At 43.6% G+C, this 18,351-nt stretch overlaps 1 protein-coding gene across 3 annotated transcripts; it reads right to left on the reverse strand.

The window, feature by feature from the left end:
* Positions 1-4,537: 4,537 nt before the first annotated feature.
* Positions 4,538-18,351, reverse strand: LOC117042105 (C-type lectin domain family 2 member D-like). Of its 3 annotated transcripts, none has more exons than XM_033141582.1 (8): positions 18,246-18,351; positions 14,294-14,464; positions 12,613-12,669; positions 11,462-11,530; positions 9,067-9,159; positions 7,539-7,723; positions 6,861-6,964; positions 4,538-6,069 (listed from the first exon to the last, which is right to left on the reverse strand). In XM_033141582.1, the coding sequence occupies exons 3-8, from the start codon at positions 12,629-12,631 to the stop codon at positions 5,919-5,921; spliced, it is 621 nt and encodes a 206-aa protein (XP_032997473.1). In that variant the 5' UTR covers positions 12,632-12,669; positions 14,294-14,464; positions 18,246-18,351; the 3' UTR covers positions 4,538-5,918. The 3 variants fall into 3 exon arrangements, with proteins under 3 accessions (XP_032997473.1, XP_032997474.1, XP_032997475.1); XM_033141583.1 differs by lacking the exon at positions 18,246-18,351 and adding an exon at positions 18,067-18,210; XM_033141584.1 differs by having other exon boundaries at positions 5,953-6,069; positions 7,528-7,723.

An 18,351-nucleotide genomic window follows, 5' to 3' on the forward strand; every position in this document is an offset into this window, starting at 1 on the left:
CGCAACGGAGTGAGCTCCCATTGCTCAGTCCCACCTCCTGCCAACCTAGCAGTTCGAAAGCACATCAAAGTGAAGGTAGATAAATAGGTACCACTCCAGTGGGAAGGTAAATGGTGTTTCCGTGTGTTGCTCTGGTTCGTCAGAAGCGGCTTAGTCATGCTGGCCACATGACCTGGAAGCTGTACGCCCGGCTCCCTCGGCCAATAAAGTGAGATGAGTGCAGCAACCCCAGAGTCATTCGTGACTGGACCTAATGGTCAGGGGTCCCTTTACCTTTACCTTTACAGCCGATAGCTACTGTGGTCTCAAAGACTGATTTATAACCAATTGAGCCATAAAATGCTGGCTGGCTGAATACAAATAGAGTAAATGGTTAAAGTAATTAAAGTAATATTTTGCAAAAAAAAAAAAAAAAACACTTATAAATAGTGGTTATTTACATGTTAATAACAGACTTAAGAGAATTATGAATATGAGCATTGGCATAATTATTTTGACATTTTAGATTATTTATATGTTGACTTTATATTTCACCCTTCCTCCCAAAGGAGCTAAGGTGACCTAAACTCTGTAATTTCTTGAACATTTTCTTATTTTAAAAATTCAAATAATAAAGCTCATTAGCAGAAAGCTAAACATGAAATGGAAACCTGTGTGATAAACACCTTGGCCACGAAATATGCAAAAGCAGCGGAGATGCTGTTTGCAGTGGAACAAATGAGTCAGACACCTTTGGTGGACAGGCAGAAAGGCCATAGGCCTCAGTGGTTAGCAAATGTTAACAGTGAAATAGACAAGCCCTGTTGTTAATACTTCTACATAATGGTCTTGTTGGGGGAGGATGTGGTTGTAGGTGGAGGGAGAAGGAGGTGTTGATTGGTTTAGATCTGAAGCAAGAACCCTGCAGGCAAGACCTGGAAGAGTGGCAGGCAAGCAGGGGGGGGCAGGGGTGTGACTCTGCACAAGAAACAACAATCAAAGCTCCAAGATACAGCTGCATGCACAGATCTATCACCACCACCACCACCACCACCATCATGTTACACAAAAAAGGTCTCCAAGACACATGTTTTTAAGAGGATAAAGGTTAGACAATTGTCAAGACTTGGTTTGCTGTGCTTAATAAGGTGAGGAAGGGCAGGCAAAGGTTCTATGACTTGTACTCATGGGCCACAGTGGTGATATGAAGTAATCATGACTCAAAACTATCTAATATCCCATTCTTCAGTGTAATAGACAAAATCTGCTCTTATTCCCTTATGGGGTACACAAGAGCCCTTGTAGAGTCCTTTACAGGTTCTCCATCGGTAGGAGTAAAATAACAGAGGCCAACCAGAGAATATTTAGAAGCAAAGCAGCTACCGGTAGTAAAATTGATCTTTATTGTTCTGTTGCAACAGGGTGCTTACCCCACACACAGGAGGGCAGGGAAGAACCCAGAACAAAGGAGCGCCTAGCCTTATATAGAAATTTGAAATTGCCCACACTGGAGTTCAAGACCACCCCCAGAAGCATCACACATACATCACAGAAGAAGGCAGTCTCCAACAGATTTCAACAGAAATCTGAGTGCCCTAGTTTACTTTCTGTCTGCCAGTTTCTGATTGCCCTTCCTGGTATGCGTGGCCATTCCTTTGAAATGGTAATCTTTTTAATTCTCTCACTCCCTCCTTCCTTGCAGAGTTTGGGAGTGAAAATTGGTTTCAGGGCTGTTTCCCTGTGCTACTTCACACATGTGGCCCATACACTTGTGTAGGTGTCTGCTTGGTACATTAAAGAACAATTCATTCATATATATATATATATATATATATATATATATATATTGTATATATATACCTAATTATATTAATATTATTAATTATATATATATATACCTCAATTTATTTCATCAGAAACTAGCAAAAAGTAGGGAAATAAAGCTACTAAAAAGGAAAAAAAAACCACTGTACTTTTCCGTGTGTAACACGCCCCTGTGTATAAGATGCCCCCTACTTTGAGGGACTCAAAATAAAGAAAATGCCTTGCCCCACCCTCCAGTCTCTGCTTCTCAATTTGTATTGTATTATTTTATGCCCTGTATCTTGCCGTTGCTTTATTGATTGTGGTTTTGAAATTATTTATTGTAATTGTTAAGAGTAGATTTGGGTTTAATTTTTATATGCTGATATTTAATATTATTCTATACTGTTCTAATGATTGTTAAATGTTACTTTATTTGATGTAGGTTGCTTATTTTAAAGTTATGTTTTAGTATCACATTTTTGTATTGCATTAGATTGTTACATTTTTTTTGCTTCTTCTGCTTGTAAACCACCTTGGGTAGAAAGACGCATACAAATTAAAAGTGGGGATGATGATTATGAAAATGGGGGGGGGATTGCCCAGAGTTGTTGAGCTTTTTGGGGGGAGGATTGCCCAGAGTTGTTGAGCAAAATATTGTGAAGAAAGAGATCTTGCAGAGCGGGGGATTCCAAACCAAGCAACAAACTTCGCTTCCGTTCTCTTCCTTGGTTGCTTGGAGAGTGGTCCAAAGGTGTTGACATAGTTTTCTCTGTGAAGTTAAGCAGGCCTCTGATTAGGCTTTACGTATTTAGGAGTCCACTCGGGTAACCCAGTGCTTTGGGGACAAAGTTAATCCAGCTACTTAACTACTGGGGATTAGTCAAGAGTCTTTTAACCTTTGCTTAATGCCAACACATAAAACCAGAGATTTTTTTTTCTGTGTGGTGGTGCTGCCACCTTTTTATTATTAAACAAAGCAACAACAACAACAACAACAACTAATATTATTAGAAGAGTTCAATGAAAAGTGTCAGATACTTAAATAAATGTAACATGCTTTTGCACTTTTTAAAAACCACCGTTTGCAACAAGAGGGGTTTTAAACCACTGAGGCAAGAATCATGAGGCGGCAGTTGGTCCCTCTTAACTGACATTCTTAACTGAACATAACAGAACACGCACTGAAGGGAGGGGCTGATTCCGGAGCAAAACACACACGCCCCGCCCACCAGATACCAAGCACCCTACTATTCAAATTAGGCCCCCAGTGTTTTTCTTACACATATGACCCCCCTCATGTGTTATTTCAAGAAGGGGTGTGTGGGCATCCCGCTACTCTTTCTTACTTTAAGGAAAACGGGTTATACCTGAGCAACAATATATAAAGATATTAAAACACAGAATAAAAGCATTTAATCATTGTGTCCAGGAGAACACAAAAGTTTTTGGCCAGGAACAAGTCAGACTCCTTACGGAGCATATTCCAGACAGGGAGCTACCGCAGAAAATTAGATATGTAGTGTGTGTGTAGTAGTAGTAGTAGTAGTAGTAGTAGTAATAGTAATAATTTTTATTTATACCCCACCCTCCCCAGCCAGGTTTGCTGTGGTTAATAAGGTGAGGAAGAGATAAAGAATGGATGAAAAGAAGAAGAAGAGAGAAGGAATGTCCTTGCCTACTTTAGACTTTGGTTCTGCTCTTCTGGTTTGGAATCATTGCCAAAACTGCACAAAAAACCCACATTCACCTGTTTCTATAAACACCTTTCTAACATTCATATTAGAGAGTTTTTTGGTCCCTACGTATTAATGACCTGCCCCTAAGCCTTAAAGTCACAATTTGAGACCAGCACTGGCAAGTTCAAACCACAAGATGGCAACTGTTCTTTGAAGCAACGGACAAAAAAGGGAAATGTCTTTCTATCGCTAGCTTGGAGTAATGTTTCCTCTGCAAGAAAGTGATAAGGCCTGAACGTGCTTACTTGGAAAGTAAATCGCACTGCGATAAGGAATGTGAAAAGTCAAATGGTGGTGAAGGGAATAAACAAGACTGTCTTGCATTCAGCTTGTTGGAATGTTTACTAGGCAGCAATCCTGAAGTGCAGATGGAGCAATGAGTTGGTCCTACAAATCAGATGTTCAGCAGTGGCCGCTTACCTGCCCCAGAGGTGGGCAGCGGTTGCAACCCAGCACAAATAAGATCACGTCACCAGGTCGCTTTGCCTTTTTGTGTTAGAATGCCTTCAAGGTAACATCACGTTCTCAGCTAAATTTGTTCCTGGTCTTAACAATGAGATTGCAGGTGCTTTATCTCGCTTCCAGATGGAACGTTTCCACGACCTGGTGCCTGAGGCTGCCCAGCTACCAGATACCTTCCCAGAAGAGCTATGGGCAACTGGACAAGATAAGGGCCTACAGGTGAAATTCGAAAAATTCAAATATCGTGGAAAGGTTCATTTCTTTCAGTAATTCAACTTAAAAGGTGAAACTAATATATGAGATAGACTCATGACATGCAAAGCAAGATATGTTAAGCCTTTATTTGTTATAATTCTGATGATTATGGCGTACAGCTGATGAAAACCCCAAATTAACAACTTCAACTTGGGGGTTTTCATCAGCTGTACACCATAATCATCACAATTATAACAAACAAAGGCTTGACATATCTCGCTTTGCATGTCATGAGTCTATCTCATACATTAAACTCCAGTGGCTAATGAAAACAATTGCTTACATAAATGGACTTTTCCACAATATTCTAATTTTTCGAGTTTCACCTGTATATAAGGGCTTGGTCCGCATTTGAACCATTCAGGGCCAGGCCTGGCTCAGCAGCCGAGTCTGATGTCCTACAATACTTGATCTTCCTCAAGCAGAAAGGGTTGGCCATTAAGATCATGACCCTTCACAGGGCTGCTATTTCATATTTCAGCAAATGTTTTCTTCGGCTGCCCGACCCTTATAATAGTTTTCACATGAAAAAGCTCATTGAGGGATGGCGCCGTAGCCACCACTCCCATTGCCAGATGCTAGAAAGCCTATTACTTTTCGAGACACTGCGGCTTATTTGTTGCAAGTTGCACGGTGTATGCTGGTCCAGTTTTGAGGTGAAGTTATTCTGGGCCGCATATGCTCTGGCATTCTTCAGGGCCCTGCGCATTGGTGAGCACACTGGGGGGTGCAGCCCATTATACCATGCAGGCTTTTTGCTTAATGGCATGACCTTCTATGAGGGCTCCCTGCAGCTCAGAATACGTTCCTAGATCAGTTGTGTCGAGGCACCTTTATGATTCTGGACCCTTCCCCCAACAGCGGCCTTCGCCCAGTCTATGACACAAGAAGGTTCCTGAAGGTCAGCCCAGCCCACTGGGGGCCCCTCTTTATTCAAGCTAACACACAACCGGTGTCCAAGTGCCAATTCACTGCAGCTTTGAGAAAGGTTATTTTTGCGTGTGGGGGCAACCCCAATCACTTATCTGGTCACTTGTTCCACATTGGGGCTGTCACAACCGCTGCTGCCTGCGGCACGGACCCTGAGCACATCAAGACCATGGGCCGGTGGTGATTCAAGGCTTGCAGGGACTACATTCATCCAGGTCAGCAATCATTTACATGTCTCCTGTAATTCTTCCTTTTCAGGTAGGTTCGGCAAGCATGTTTGGGTCCTTGGCCAAAGCATTGTGTAATGGGCAACCATCCACATAGCCTCAAATTGCTGGGTGTTCTGCTCACAGTTTATTCTTCAGACAAGATGGAGGGCAGCTTCTCAGCTGGTGATTGACTTAGGAAGTGTGCCTTTAAGGCCTCAGTTCCTCCATACAACAAGCTTTGGGTGTTTTGGACTACAACTCCCATAATCCCATGCCACTGTTCATGCTGGCAGAGGCTGATGGAGTCCAACAGCCCGTGGCCGATAAGGCAATGGTAGTCTGAGGCCATCTTGTGAGTTGATGGCATAGCTGAGGTTCAAACACAGTGACAAGACAGTCGCCGCTATTCTTGATCAATCTCTCTTATGGGCTGATGACGAAAAGCAGGATTATCTCTGGAACAAGCTGCTGAAAGTGTGGTTCTTCCAGTGACACTTGCATCTCTAAAGAGCCGACAGTGCTCGCCTTACACAAATGAGGATCACAAGGTATCCCTTTTGTTGATGTTTTGTTTCCTCTTGGTGCAAGCATCTGCTAGGCTGCAGAGGAAGTTCTTCAACACAGCGCATTTGGTACTGCTGACCCCAAGGTCATTTATGTAAGCGCAAAAGCCTTCTCCTCGCACTGTAAATCTGGAATAGACAACAACAACAACAACAACAAGTGGGTATTGTTCTCCGCATTACAGCAACATCTTCAGGGCTGGAGTTAAACATGACAAGCAAATATTTATTCAACTTACTACAGTGGTACCTCGGGTTATGAACTTAAATCATTCCGGAGGTCCGTTCTTAACCCGAAACCATTCTTAACCTGAGGCGCGCTTTCGCTAATGGGGCCTCCTGCTGCCACCGCACCACCAGCGTGCGATTTCTGTTCTCATCCTGAGGTAAAGTTCTTAACCCAAGGTACTACTTTCGGGTTAGCGGAGTTTATAACCCAAAGTGTTTGTAACCTGAAGCGTTTGTAACCCGAGGAACCACTGTAGTTGCTTATCACTCAAAGGTCTCCAAGTGACACTAAAGAAAAATATATACATGTACATTATACCACAGGGGGGTGGGAGGATCGTATAATATGTCAATATTTCACATAACTTACAACTCATGGGGAGGAAACAAGACACTGGCTGCATAAACAGCAGCAGGGAATATTAGCAAAACTCTAACCAATAACCAAAGCAATACCCTCACCCACTAATTATCATTTAAACAAAACCTCATCCCTGCTCCCAAGTCCACATATTCCCTATTTCTGCACTATGGTATTTCAGAATAAAACGATGTCTCCAGCTACAGCTCCACACAGTGAGTTGTGGGTACTGTATATAAGCTCTGGAAACTGATGCAAAAGACAACTTTTACAATCCAAACCCAAAGCAGGCACGTATTAACAGGCAAAGGAGGGGGTGGAAATCATTCACAGGTTTCCAAACTCTGTCCCATTGGGCCATTTCCAGGGCTGACCTGCTTCTCTTGAAAGACCGATCCAATAATGAGAGGGACGAGTAAAGTTCCATAAAAAATCCTAGGAGGAAAGGAATGTCAAGCAGTGGTTTATTGACTCAATACTTAAATCTCATCTTTATCAGCATCATAATATCTGGAATACTGCAAAAAGGGGGCCTTCTGCTCCGGAGTGGCTCGTCTGGTGGGACAGAACCAGTGTCCGCTTCCCGGGATGTGTGCCCTTGCCATTTATCGAGAGGGTGAGGGCCGAGGCAGCAGGGAGGCTGGCAGGGTGCAAGGGCAGCAACGGGGGTGCCAGACTGGCTCTGCTGGGGCAGCTACACATTGCTCTCTCCACCACCATGCCCCTCCCTCCCTCCTGTTCCTGACATCATCTCTTACTCCCATTCATCACTCCTTGCACCCTTTCTTCCCCTCCTTTTGCAGTCTTTCCCACTGCTGCAGAGTTAAGATTGCAAATTCCTTGGGGCACTTTGCTTATGTTGCTCTGCAAAGTGTTGTGAACCCTGTTGAAAATTTAGTATTTTATTTTATTTTATTGTTTATAAACCCGGAATATAAGTTACAGTGAAGCTGTACTTGTTTGCTTCCAGCGATGAGCCCACGGGTGAAGATACATACTTGTTCCTTACCAGATCCGGCTTGGTGTCAATCACAGCCAAAGAGGCACCAAGGAAGGAACATCTAGATTCACTGTCGCTCCAATTCCTTTTGTCTTCCGATGTATAATAGCATTTTCCTAGGTACCCAACCCAGCGATCTGGGCAGGCGGCATCAACAGGGGGTGGACACAGCGGACAGGGCTGCGGTTTTTCAACTGGGAATGAAACAATTTGCCCAAGTGTAAGTGGTCACAATGATACTGTAACACTGAGGACAGATGCTGGGAAACATTGGGAATTCTAGTATGGATAGCAGTAAACTATAATTCCCAGGATTCTGTTGGAAAAGCCATGATCTTTTTCTTTTAACAACAACAACTACTACTACTATGTATGTTTATGGTGCAGGGAGATTTCGTGCCCGTACTAAAAGATTATATATTTGTATTGCTGTGGTTCACATTGCTTAGTGCAAATATAAATTTATGAGTGGAAAAATAGGATAAAAAATATCACAGGAAGCTGCCTGGTACCGAGTCAGACCATCTAGCTCAGTATTCTCAGTTAAGATTTAATCTTTCAAGTGCGTAGCATGTCTTGCTATCAACAGTTCTCAATATGCCTCTGAGAAAGGCAGCCAGTCTCTCAGCTCAGCAGACCCCTCGTTTATAATTTTAGTCTTAACTCGTTTTTAATCAATTTGTTTTAAACTAATTTTTGCTATGTTGTGGAGAGCAGAGCTCGAAAAAAATGTGGAGTTCATCTGTTGCCTGTTTTAATGAATTTTATGGAGCTGGATGTTTCAGTGTTTTGGAGACAGCACGTAAATCTCAAAGAACATCGAATCAGATATAATTAGGGAGCCATTTTTCTCTCTTTTACTTCCTCGACTTTGCGATGGGGGGGGGGGGGGTTAGTGTTTTTCATCAAAATTTCCAGAACTCAGCTGAATACCCTGTTCAGGGCTGTATTTAGGTTTGATGAGGCTCTAAGCTACTGAAGGTAATGGGGCCCTTTATATGTCCAGCTGTCATTTGTCAACAACAAATTGTTGCTGTTTTTCGTTTTGAATATATGCTATATATATGCTATATGGTAATTTATGGACCTAATAGGTCCATATACAACACAAAACACTGTTGCTGTATGTAGGTTTTATTTGATTCGTTTTTTATCTTATATTTTGGAAATGTACACCCAGTTCCCCCCCCCCTTTAAATTTTCTGGGGGCCCCCAACAGAGTGTGAACCTAAGCAATAGCTTCTTTAGCTTATATGTAAATCCGGCACTGAAGGGTTTTTTAAATAAATAAATAACTGCACATAAGGGCTGGGGAATCCATTCTCACGATGGTGCTTACTGAAGTGCAGACACGAAGGGCCCGCCTCAATTCAACTGCAGCCTGAGAATGTACTCTAAAGCAGAAATCTATATTGGATTATTATGAGGCAGGAAATGCAGTTCGGCGGGGGAAGGAATCTACAAGTCAAAGGCAGAAAGAAGCAATAAATCATAAATAATTATGTCAGGGTTAAAGCACAAGGTTTTCTCCACTCACCAGCCAAGGCGATTATAGTGATGACCAAAGCTGTGATGACAGCAACAGCTGCTAATGTGTATTTTTTGTCTTTAATGCACTTTGGGATGAAAACTGAAAAAACAGAAGGGAAAGGGTCTGAGGGAATGATGATCAACGAAAGCAAACAAATCAGTATGCTTGTTGCTACCGTTTTGCAAGAATTTGACATTCAAGACAAGGCACTGCAAATCCATTCCAAACCACAACTTTAGGGTATGGCTGCCTTAGCTGCCAGCTTTCCATGAGATGTATTCTAAGACAGCCATCCCAAAACATAATGTGCTCTGGTGGTTGTTGGACTCCAAATCCCATCAGACCTAACCACATGGCCAAAGGTCAGGGATGATGGGATTTGTAGTCCAAGAACATTACTGTCCTAGAACACTGGACTACAAATGATGAGATTGTTTAAAAAAGAAGTAAATTATAAGTATTTGATGGATGCACTGAGATACAACAAAATCCCCTAATGTTGGGAATACCCAGAGGGAGTATCTTTTATGTATAAAGGGAGAAAACAAAGGTGTCAGGATCCAGAGAAGCAGATAAATTCTGGAGAAAATTTGGGGAAAAGCTAGTAGGAGAAAGGGTGTTTGGACTGGAAGCAGAACAGGAAGAGGTAGACTCAACGGAGGTCAAAGTGGAAGAAAAATAAATGAAAACAAGATGGCATTAAAAATCTTAATTTGGAATGCAAATGGACTTAATAACAAAACAAAAAAGAATAAGATTGAGCATGTAGTGAAGAAGTTAAATTTGGACGTAATCTGCTTCCAAGAAACACATATTGCCAAGAAACATAGAAGGATTTTAATTAAGACTGGGGAAGGACTTTGTAACCTCTGACGTAAGAGGAAGAAAAAAAGGAGGAGGAGTAATGTACATAAAAACAGAGTTGGACCCCAAATAACTATTTAAAGACAAACAAGGAAGAATACTAATAACGCAGATACCATCACAGGGACAAAAAAAATTGTTAATTGGCCAAATGATAAAAAACATATTTTTTATAGGAGACTAGTTAATTGGGATATGCAGAAGAAGAAAAAGACGGTAAATTTATAGAACCACTGAAAGAGGGGGAGGAAAATTGAGGTTTGATATGTGAGAATTGTTTATTTTTTGTTTAAATGTTTATTTGTTATAAATGAAAATATAAGCAAACAAACAAACAAACAAATAAATGTTAATGCTTTCAAGGAGTGCAGAAGGCCATCCTTATTTGGGTAGCTTTTCCTCTCAGGCTTGTCCCTAGGGGGAGAAATCAATAGCGGGTCATGCAATTATGGAGGCTCAGGCAATCCATCTTCCTCCCTCCCCCCTTTGCTTTCATCTGTTGGGAAAGAGGTGATTCCCAGAAGAGGATTTCCCGAAAGACTGACACAGGTCACATGCATAGCTTTCATTTAAAACACGTGGGTTCCCCTAAATAATCCCGGGAACTGTAGCATGATGCAGGTGCTGGGAATTGCAGCTCTACGAGAGGGTTAATTACAGTTTCCAGGATTCTTTGGAGAAAAGCATTTGATTTTAAAATGCTTCACCTTATTTTTCGCTCCATAAGACACACTTTTTCCCTCCTAAAAAGGAAGGGGAAATGTCTGTGCGTCTTATGGAGAGAATGCATGGTCCCTGGAGCTGAATTGCCCAGGGACCAAAAGAAGATTGAACTTTTTCTTTTACAAAGAGAGAAGGGGGGTGTTGAAAGGCTGCCGCTTTACAGCTGATCAGCAAGAGATCGGGGAGAGAGATAAGGTCGCTGGCTCCCTTTCTGCAGAGGAGGCTGTTGGTTTCCCCAGCTACATGTGACTGGCTGATTAGATTATCTGTCTGAAAACTGTAGAAAGGGCTTTGAGCTGATCCTTTTGCAAATGGGGCTTTTCTTCTTCCAAAAGAAGATGCACAACTTTGAACTGATCCTCAAAAAGGGGGGCTTTCCCCCTTTCCTCCTCAAAAAAACTAGGTGCGTCTTATGGTCAGGTGCGTCTTATGGGGCGAAAAAGACAGTGAATATCAGGGGTGGAGGCAGAATTCACCCAACAAGTTCTGTCAGCAGAAGCCCTGCGCAAGGACGGAGCGACATCGGTGTCAGATGAGAAGCTCTGCAGCTCCAACGCAACCCAATGCACCACTAATGAATTCTGCCTGTTCTTCTCTTCTGCTACTTTTTAGCAACCGTGAGTTGTCACCCCCACATTTCTCTGTTGACTGCTGGACCACAGTTCCATTTAAGCTGGTATAGTCTCTGCAGACTGGCAGGGACTCTCCCGCATGTCAAGCAAGAGGACTTTCCTTCAGCCCCCTGCTGAAGAAAGCAGACCAGGCCTCTTCAGAGGAAAAGCACAACATATATACAATCAGAAAACACATCTACCAGCATTCCCTGCTTCCCTTGCAGCAGGTATCTCAGGAGTCATCAGTTCACTGTTGACAGTGGCTCTATCTGTAAAAGTAAGCATAAGTGGTCAAGAACCACTGTTATCTTCTGATCTGTGGCACCATATATGAAATCCCCCTCACCTTTTGTAATTGAATTAGGACAAAACTCCAGGTGCCAGTTGGGATGGGAGCATTTCTAGAAAGGGACAAAAATTCAGTATACTGTGGAAGGTTTGGGGCCAGTTCAGAAAATGACCAGGTGCAATCTTGGGGAGTTTCTATACAATATACAGTTGTTGTTTGGCAAATATCCCGCCTGGGGTCAGTTGTGAGATTGCCCCAAGACTGGAACAAAGCCTTGTGCACATTCCCGGCTACGTGAGACCGGTGGCACAATCAATATGTGATTGCTCCCCAGTGTGAAGAACAACACACACAAGCCATTGATTAGGCTAAACTATTTATTAAAGGTAAATGCAGAATATGTCTCTGCTTAGCCAGCTCAGATAGTCAGAGCTGTGCATAACAGTGCCTAGCATCTCTAGAGCCAGAACTGAAAGTAAAGTACAATAACATCACATGTGTGAGAAAGCAGATAAGACTACTGGCTTTCTCATGGGATAAAAACAGACACATGTCACACCGACCTCACTGCAGCTTTTGCAACTCGGCCTGTACAAATATCCCAACAGTTGTACCTTGGAAGCTGAGCAGAATCCGTTCCGGAAGTCTATTCGACTTCCAAAACATTCGAAAACCAAAGCACGACTTCAGATTGGCTGCAGGAAGCTCCTGCAGCCAATCAGAAGCCGTGCCAGACGTTTGACTACCAAAAATCGTTCTAAAGCCTGAACACTCACATCCAGTTTTCGATCGTTCAGGAGCCGAAACGTAGGAGTTCCAAGGCGTTCGGCAACCAAGGTATGACTGTAAATATATTGTAACACAGAGATACTGGGGTATCAAATGTATCTGAATGGAAGTATCTGTTTCACCACAACCAGAATTAATCCTCTCTCCGAGAAAACATTTTGGGATAGAAAGAGTTTAATCCCTGGAGTCAGTGAGAGAGGTTTGCCCTCAAGATTTTGCCCTGCCACCTCTAGTTCTCCACTGTGTCAAACAAACAAGATTATTATGCCTCACCTGTGGTATCTTCTGCCATCTTGGGATCTTTCCATGCTGAGTACAACAGCTCTCAACCTTCAGGGAAGACAAAGAGATCCATGTTACCAGCAATGAGTTAATTGGTCTAAGCAGACATCTTTATTGAAAACTAAAAAGTTCATAATTATACGTGCACTAAACATGGCGAGACGTAAATAAAAGAGAGAAAAAGAAAGAGAGAAACAGAATCCATGTAGAAAGGAAAGTAAAGGGGGGAGGGGGGGACCCAAAACTGTATACTTTACAAAGTTGTTATTGTACTTCACCAGATCTTAACCTATTACAGTATTTGTAAGAATGGATTTCAAATATCATTGAATTTGTCCATGGCAAGTATGCGTTTATATGCAAGTTGTTCATATGTTGCAAGTTTGTAAGTGTTCAATCCAATCGTAGAAGGGAGACACATTTTTATTTTTCCAATTCATCAGTATCAGTCTTTTTGCTGTGGTAAGGGCACGGAGAGTCCACTTGTATTGTCCTTTTGTAAGGTACCACGTGCTGGGCATATAATTCAAAAGGATATTTTGCTCTGTAAATGTAAGGTGGTTCCGTACAGTTCTGTTGATCGTTACCTTCTACCAAAATCTTTCAATATAGGACAATGAAAAAACATGTGTTAGAGAAGCATTATCCCTATTGCATCTCCAACAGTTAGGTACTTTAGATAGCCCTTTTTTAAACAAATGTAATGGGGTCCAGTATATTCTAAATATTTTTTTTTATGAGCCTCAATTTAAGGTCCAGAGACACCCTTGTTGTAGCAGGGTGACTTTAGAGACTTAAGGTGAATGAAGTTATTTAACTAGAATTCTCAGGCACATCCTGTATTTCAAACAACCTCACTCATTATGAGCTCCTAATGTTTCCAGTGTTGCAACACAGCTTTTAAGACCCACCCAGGTAGTTTTGGATGCCACCATGAAGGTAATTTTCAGCATCCTGGCACAATCCCCCTGCCAGTTTTGGTTTATCCCAGTTTCTCACTTTTCTACTCTTCAGTTCTCCAAGTCAGTTTGTGACTTAAAAAATAAATAAATTTATTGCTGATTTCTCCTACTGTACAACAAAATACGCCATTTTGCCTAATGTGCATTTTTGCTAAGCAATTTCCCCTAGTATAAAACATTATAAGCTATATTCATTAATATATGCATTTTAATGCACACTTTACCCTTTATATATGCATTTCTGTATACATTACTTGGCTGGAGACCTGCGCTGCAAAATTCAAAAACATGCACATTTTGAAAGATGGCTGTGCTTCAGTTCTTGCATTATTGCTTCAGAAAGTACAGATTTGCTAGGTTTTCCTTTAAACGTGAACGGAGTGAAGTTTCTCCCCCATCCCTGCATGTCACTGATAATGCCAAGTTCAATTCCCGTATGGGACGGCTTCATATTCCTGCATCGCAGGGGGTTGGACTAGATGATCCTTAGGATCCCTTCCAATTCTACAGTTCTATGATTCTGCATGCTTAAAAATGTCTTTGACATGTTCTTGCAAAGAGGACAGCTCCTGGACCAAGGTCTGCATTTCTGCAGGTAGAAAAGAGAAGGAAAAAGAGGACAGAGAGAGGGAAAGGAGTGCTTGCCCCAACAGATGACCACTGACAGAATGTGGCCATAGAGACAGATTTGAAAAGTTGCCTATCCTTGCCTTTGACTGTAGAAGACTGTATGTTGCCTTTGGTCCTTGCACTCCAGTTCTGCAGGATCTAACTGGCAGCAGCTCACCGAGGTATCGCAGGCAGGTCTTTCCCAGCACCGCCCTAAGTCTTTTTGACTGGAGATGCCATGGTTTGAACCAGGTTCATCGTGCATACAAAAGCTACAATGAAAGAAGAAGAAGAAGAAGAGTTTGGATTTGATATCCCGCTTTATCACTACCCAAAGGAGTCTCAAAGCGGCTAACATTCTCCTTTCTCTTCCTCCCCCACAACAAACACTCTGCGAGGTGAGTGGGGCTGAGAGACTTCAGAGAAGTGTGACTAGCCCAAGGTCACCCAGCAGCTGCATGTGGAGGAGCGGAGACGCGAACCCGGTTCACCAGATTACGAGTCCACCGCTCTTAACCACTACACCACACTGGTGAAAACACCGAAAACGGTCTTGAAAACACCGAAGAACAATTGAAAGCATCTAAAAACAGTTAACATACTTTCCACCCTTTTTGGAAACAGGTTGGAAAGGAATAAATCAATCATTTTGTATGTCTAGAATCCAAAATGGTTGTGCAGAGGCGGGGGGGGGGGTTCAAAAACCACTCCCTACATCAGGCATAGGCAAACTCGGCACTCCAGATGTTTTGGGACTACAATTCCCATCATCCCTGACCACTGGTCCTGTTAGCTAGGGGTCATGGGAGTTGTAGTCCCAAAACATCTGGAGGGCCAAGTTTGCCTATGCCTGCCCTACATGAAAAAGTTACTGATGAGGTGGGGAGTGAAAGGCCCTGAGATGTGGGCAGAAATCCTTGCATGCTTACAGGCTTTTATTGTTTTCTTAAAGCTCTTGGCCATTGTGCATGAAGAAATACCCTTTCTAGAATACATTTCATTCCATTCCCTCCTGCACTTTACTTACTGGCGCAGAAGTCATTATCTTTTATCAACAGTGCTTTTCTTTATTGGGTAAACAGTCTCCTTTTGTGTGGTCACAGAAAACAATACGCTGGCAATGAAAAAACTGAAGTATCTTCTCCAAAGGCTTTTGTAGTGACAGCAGCTGTTGAGAGTAGGCCTAGGAGTTGGCTTCTAAGCCCACATGTAATAAATACATTCCAGCTCCCTCCAGGCTGTCAGGATGTTGAAGGGGGGTTCAAGTTAGACGAGCGATTTTAAAGTGAATTAAAGCCTTCTGTTGGGCTGCCAGAACAAACCCACTTCTTAAAAATGGAATTTTTGCAGTTAGGAAAGTGACAGTGAACTGAGCTGAAACGTGTAAAGTGAACGAAGTGTGGGGAGACAATTAAACACTCCACAATCATATCAGGAGGAATGCAAGAGGAATCCTTCTGCTGGTGTAAAGGTAAAGGTAAAGGTACCCCTGACCGTTAGGTCCAGTCACAGATGACTCTGGGGTTGCGGAGCACATCTCACTCTATAGGCCAAGGGAGCCAGCGTTTGTCTGCAGACAGCTTCCAGGTCATGTGGCCAGCATGACTAAGCCACTTCTGGTGAACCAGAGCAGCGCACGGAAACGCTGTTTACCTTCCTGCCGGAGCAGTACCTATTTATCTACTTGCACTTTGACGTGCTTTCGAACTGCTAGGTTGACAGGAGCTGGGACCTAACAACGGGAGCTCACCCCGTGGCGGGGATTCAAACCGTCGACCTTCTGATTGGCAAGCCCTAGGCGCCACCCACGCCCCTTCTGCCGGTGTAACCACCCCATAAGTAAATCAGAACAAATGCTCAGTAAAGACCAGATGTAATCTAACTACCGGTACCTCTTGAAGCTCTGTGGAAGCAGATCAGGATGAATGCTCATTAAACAGGTTGTTTGGGGGAACCCTCAACGATTGATTCCTGAACTGCAACCCTTGGTTGTCTAGCCTGTCTTTGCCCCGTCCCTGCACAGAATCCAGGCTTAGACTGTCAGATTTTATTTTCCTAAAGGGAATCTCTAGCGCCCTCAGTACTTTAAGATCAAAAGGCAAAGAGCTTTTCCAGAATATGTGCTAGCAGTTTCTGGCAAAAGCAAGTGTCCAGATCACATGGAATGCCTAAACGCAATTCCAAAAAAAACAACGAGAGGGGGCAGAGAGCAGCTATTGCCAATTGCCACCAGTCTTGGGCAGCTGAGCAGCACCCGGAACCACCACCCCCCATCATCCAGGAAAGGGCAGGTGGCAGCTATTGCTCCTGCCTCCCATTGCTGCCAATGGCAGCCAGGACAGAGGCAATGGGACTCCCAGAGCTGGTTAGGGAAAGCTGCAGAACAGGTAAACATTGACCCCTCTCATCTTGCTCTCTCAGCAAGGTGAGGAGAGCCACCAGATCATATCTGGAGGAAAAGCACCACCACCCCACACATAGATTTGCAGCAGTGGGCCTTGTGGTGGGGTGGGGGTGGGGGATTAAGACTTCTGGGTGGGAGCATCATTTTGCTTTATTGTTTGGATACAGTTTTATACTGCATCACTGTTATTGGAGGATGGGATACTAATACTGTATGGAATGTTAACATTTAACATAATTTTTCTCATTTTGCTTTTTCCCAGTGGTTTAATGTATATATGTAGATGTTCTTCGATGTGAGTTGCTTATGTTTTTAGGGAACAAGAGACTAATAAAGTGACTTAAAGGGTAAAGTGACCCCTGAACGTTAAGTCCAGTCGCGGACGACTCTGGGGTTGCTCATCTCGCTTTACTGGCCGAGGGAGCCGGTGTACAGCTTCCGGGTCATGTGGCCAGCATGACAAAGCCGCTTCTGGCGAAGCAGAGCAGCACACGGAAACGCCGTTTACCTTCCCGACGGAGCAGTACCTATTTATCTACTTGCACTTTGTGCTTTTGAACTGCTAGGTTGGGAGGATCAGGGACCAAGCAACGGGAGCTCACCCTGTCGCAGGGATTCGAACTACCAACCTTCTGATCTGCAAGCCCTAGGCTCTGTGGTTTAACCCACAGCGCCACCCGCTAGGTAATAATAAATCACGGTTTCTGGGCACACCAGCTGGAAATCAACACCCATGCAGGACTAGAGCTGCTATTTTTTGCAGGATGGATGGACCAGATGGCAGGAAGCTTCCCTCTGCCCTTTCGGTAGTGGTGCCTGTTGTTCCCCCATCTAATCAGCTGGTGTTCCTTGCAAGACTGGCAGGAAGTAGAAACACCTGCATCTATCTAGATTAGGGCAGAGATGCAGAAGAAATGCTAACCTCGGATGTGCACTCTCCCCTCACTGCTGCCTGCAACTGTAAGGCACCTCTAGGTTGTCAGTACTATATTTTGTGGAAGGCATTCAAGAATTCATGGGGGGAAGTTGGGTTTGTGCAATTAAACGGAGCACCAAATGCACTTTAGAAAAGAAACCAGAAGACATATAAACACCCCACAACCAAATGCTTGTTGTCACAAAGCCCGCCCACCGACAAATCAGAGCACACGGGTGAGCTTTGTGCCAGTAAATCAGGATGAAAGCTCAAGAAATAGGTCCTCCGGAAGAGCAAGCAGATTCTACAGAATCTACAGGTTCTGGATTCCACCTGATCCCTCTTCCTTCCTTCATGCGCAGCCCCCTCCCCCGACACACCCCTTTTCTTTGTCTCCAGCTCCCTATAGGGCAGGGCGCGCCTCGGACGTCTGCTGAATAGTGAAATATGATACCCCGAAGAAGGGATCTGAGAGCCTGAGGCTAGTGATCTCAGCAGGCAAACACGACCGAGCGAGGAGGACTGGAGGGAAAGTGCCAGCAGCAGCAGCTTACCCCGGAGGAATCTCTTTTGAGTACACCTCGCCTGAGCGCTGAAGGATGACAGGCAGGACCGTGTGACGAGTCACCTAAATTCAGTGGCTCTCCAGGGTTCCAGCTGCCATGTTGGATCCGTTAACAGCAACACGGCGACACCGAAACCCCGTGAGAAGCGTCATGGCAAAAACACTTACCATGACGAAGCAGGAGGCAGAAAATGATCTAGCCCACGTGACGCTTTCTCCGGCGCCCGGAGCAAAACAGCAGGCAAACAAGCAGCAGATACGCCGATAGGAGGCA

This window comes from Lacerta agilis, chromosome 2 (genome assembly GCF_009819535.1).
Source record: "Lacerta agilis isolate rLacAgi1 chromosome 2, rLacAgi1.pri, whole genome shotgun sequence".
NCBI classification, from domain to species: Eukaryota; Metazoa; Chordata; class Lepidosauria; order Squamata; family Lacertidae; genus Lacerta; species Lacerta agilis.

Bases quoted from the DNA above. Each gene is read 5' to 3' on its own strand.
- LOC117042105 (XM_033141582.1), bottom strand. The intron at 7,724-9,066 runs GTGAGTGGAGAA...TTTCATTCCCAG, and splicing joins CACTATAATCGCCTTGGCTG to TTGAAAAACCGCAGCCCTGT. The intron at 6,965-7,538 runs GTAAGGAACAAG...CTTTCCTCCTAG, and splicing joins TTGACACCAAGCCGGATCTG to GATTTTTTATGGAACTTTAC.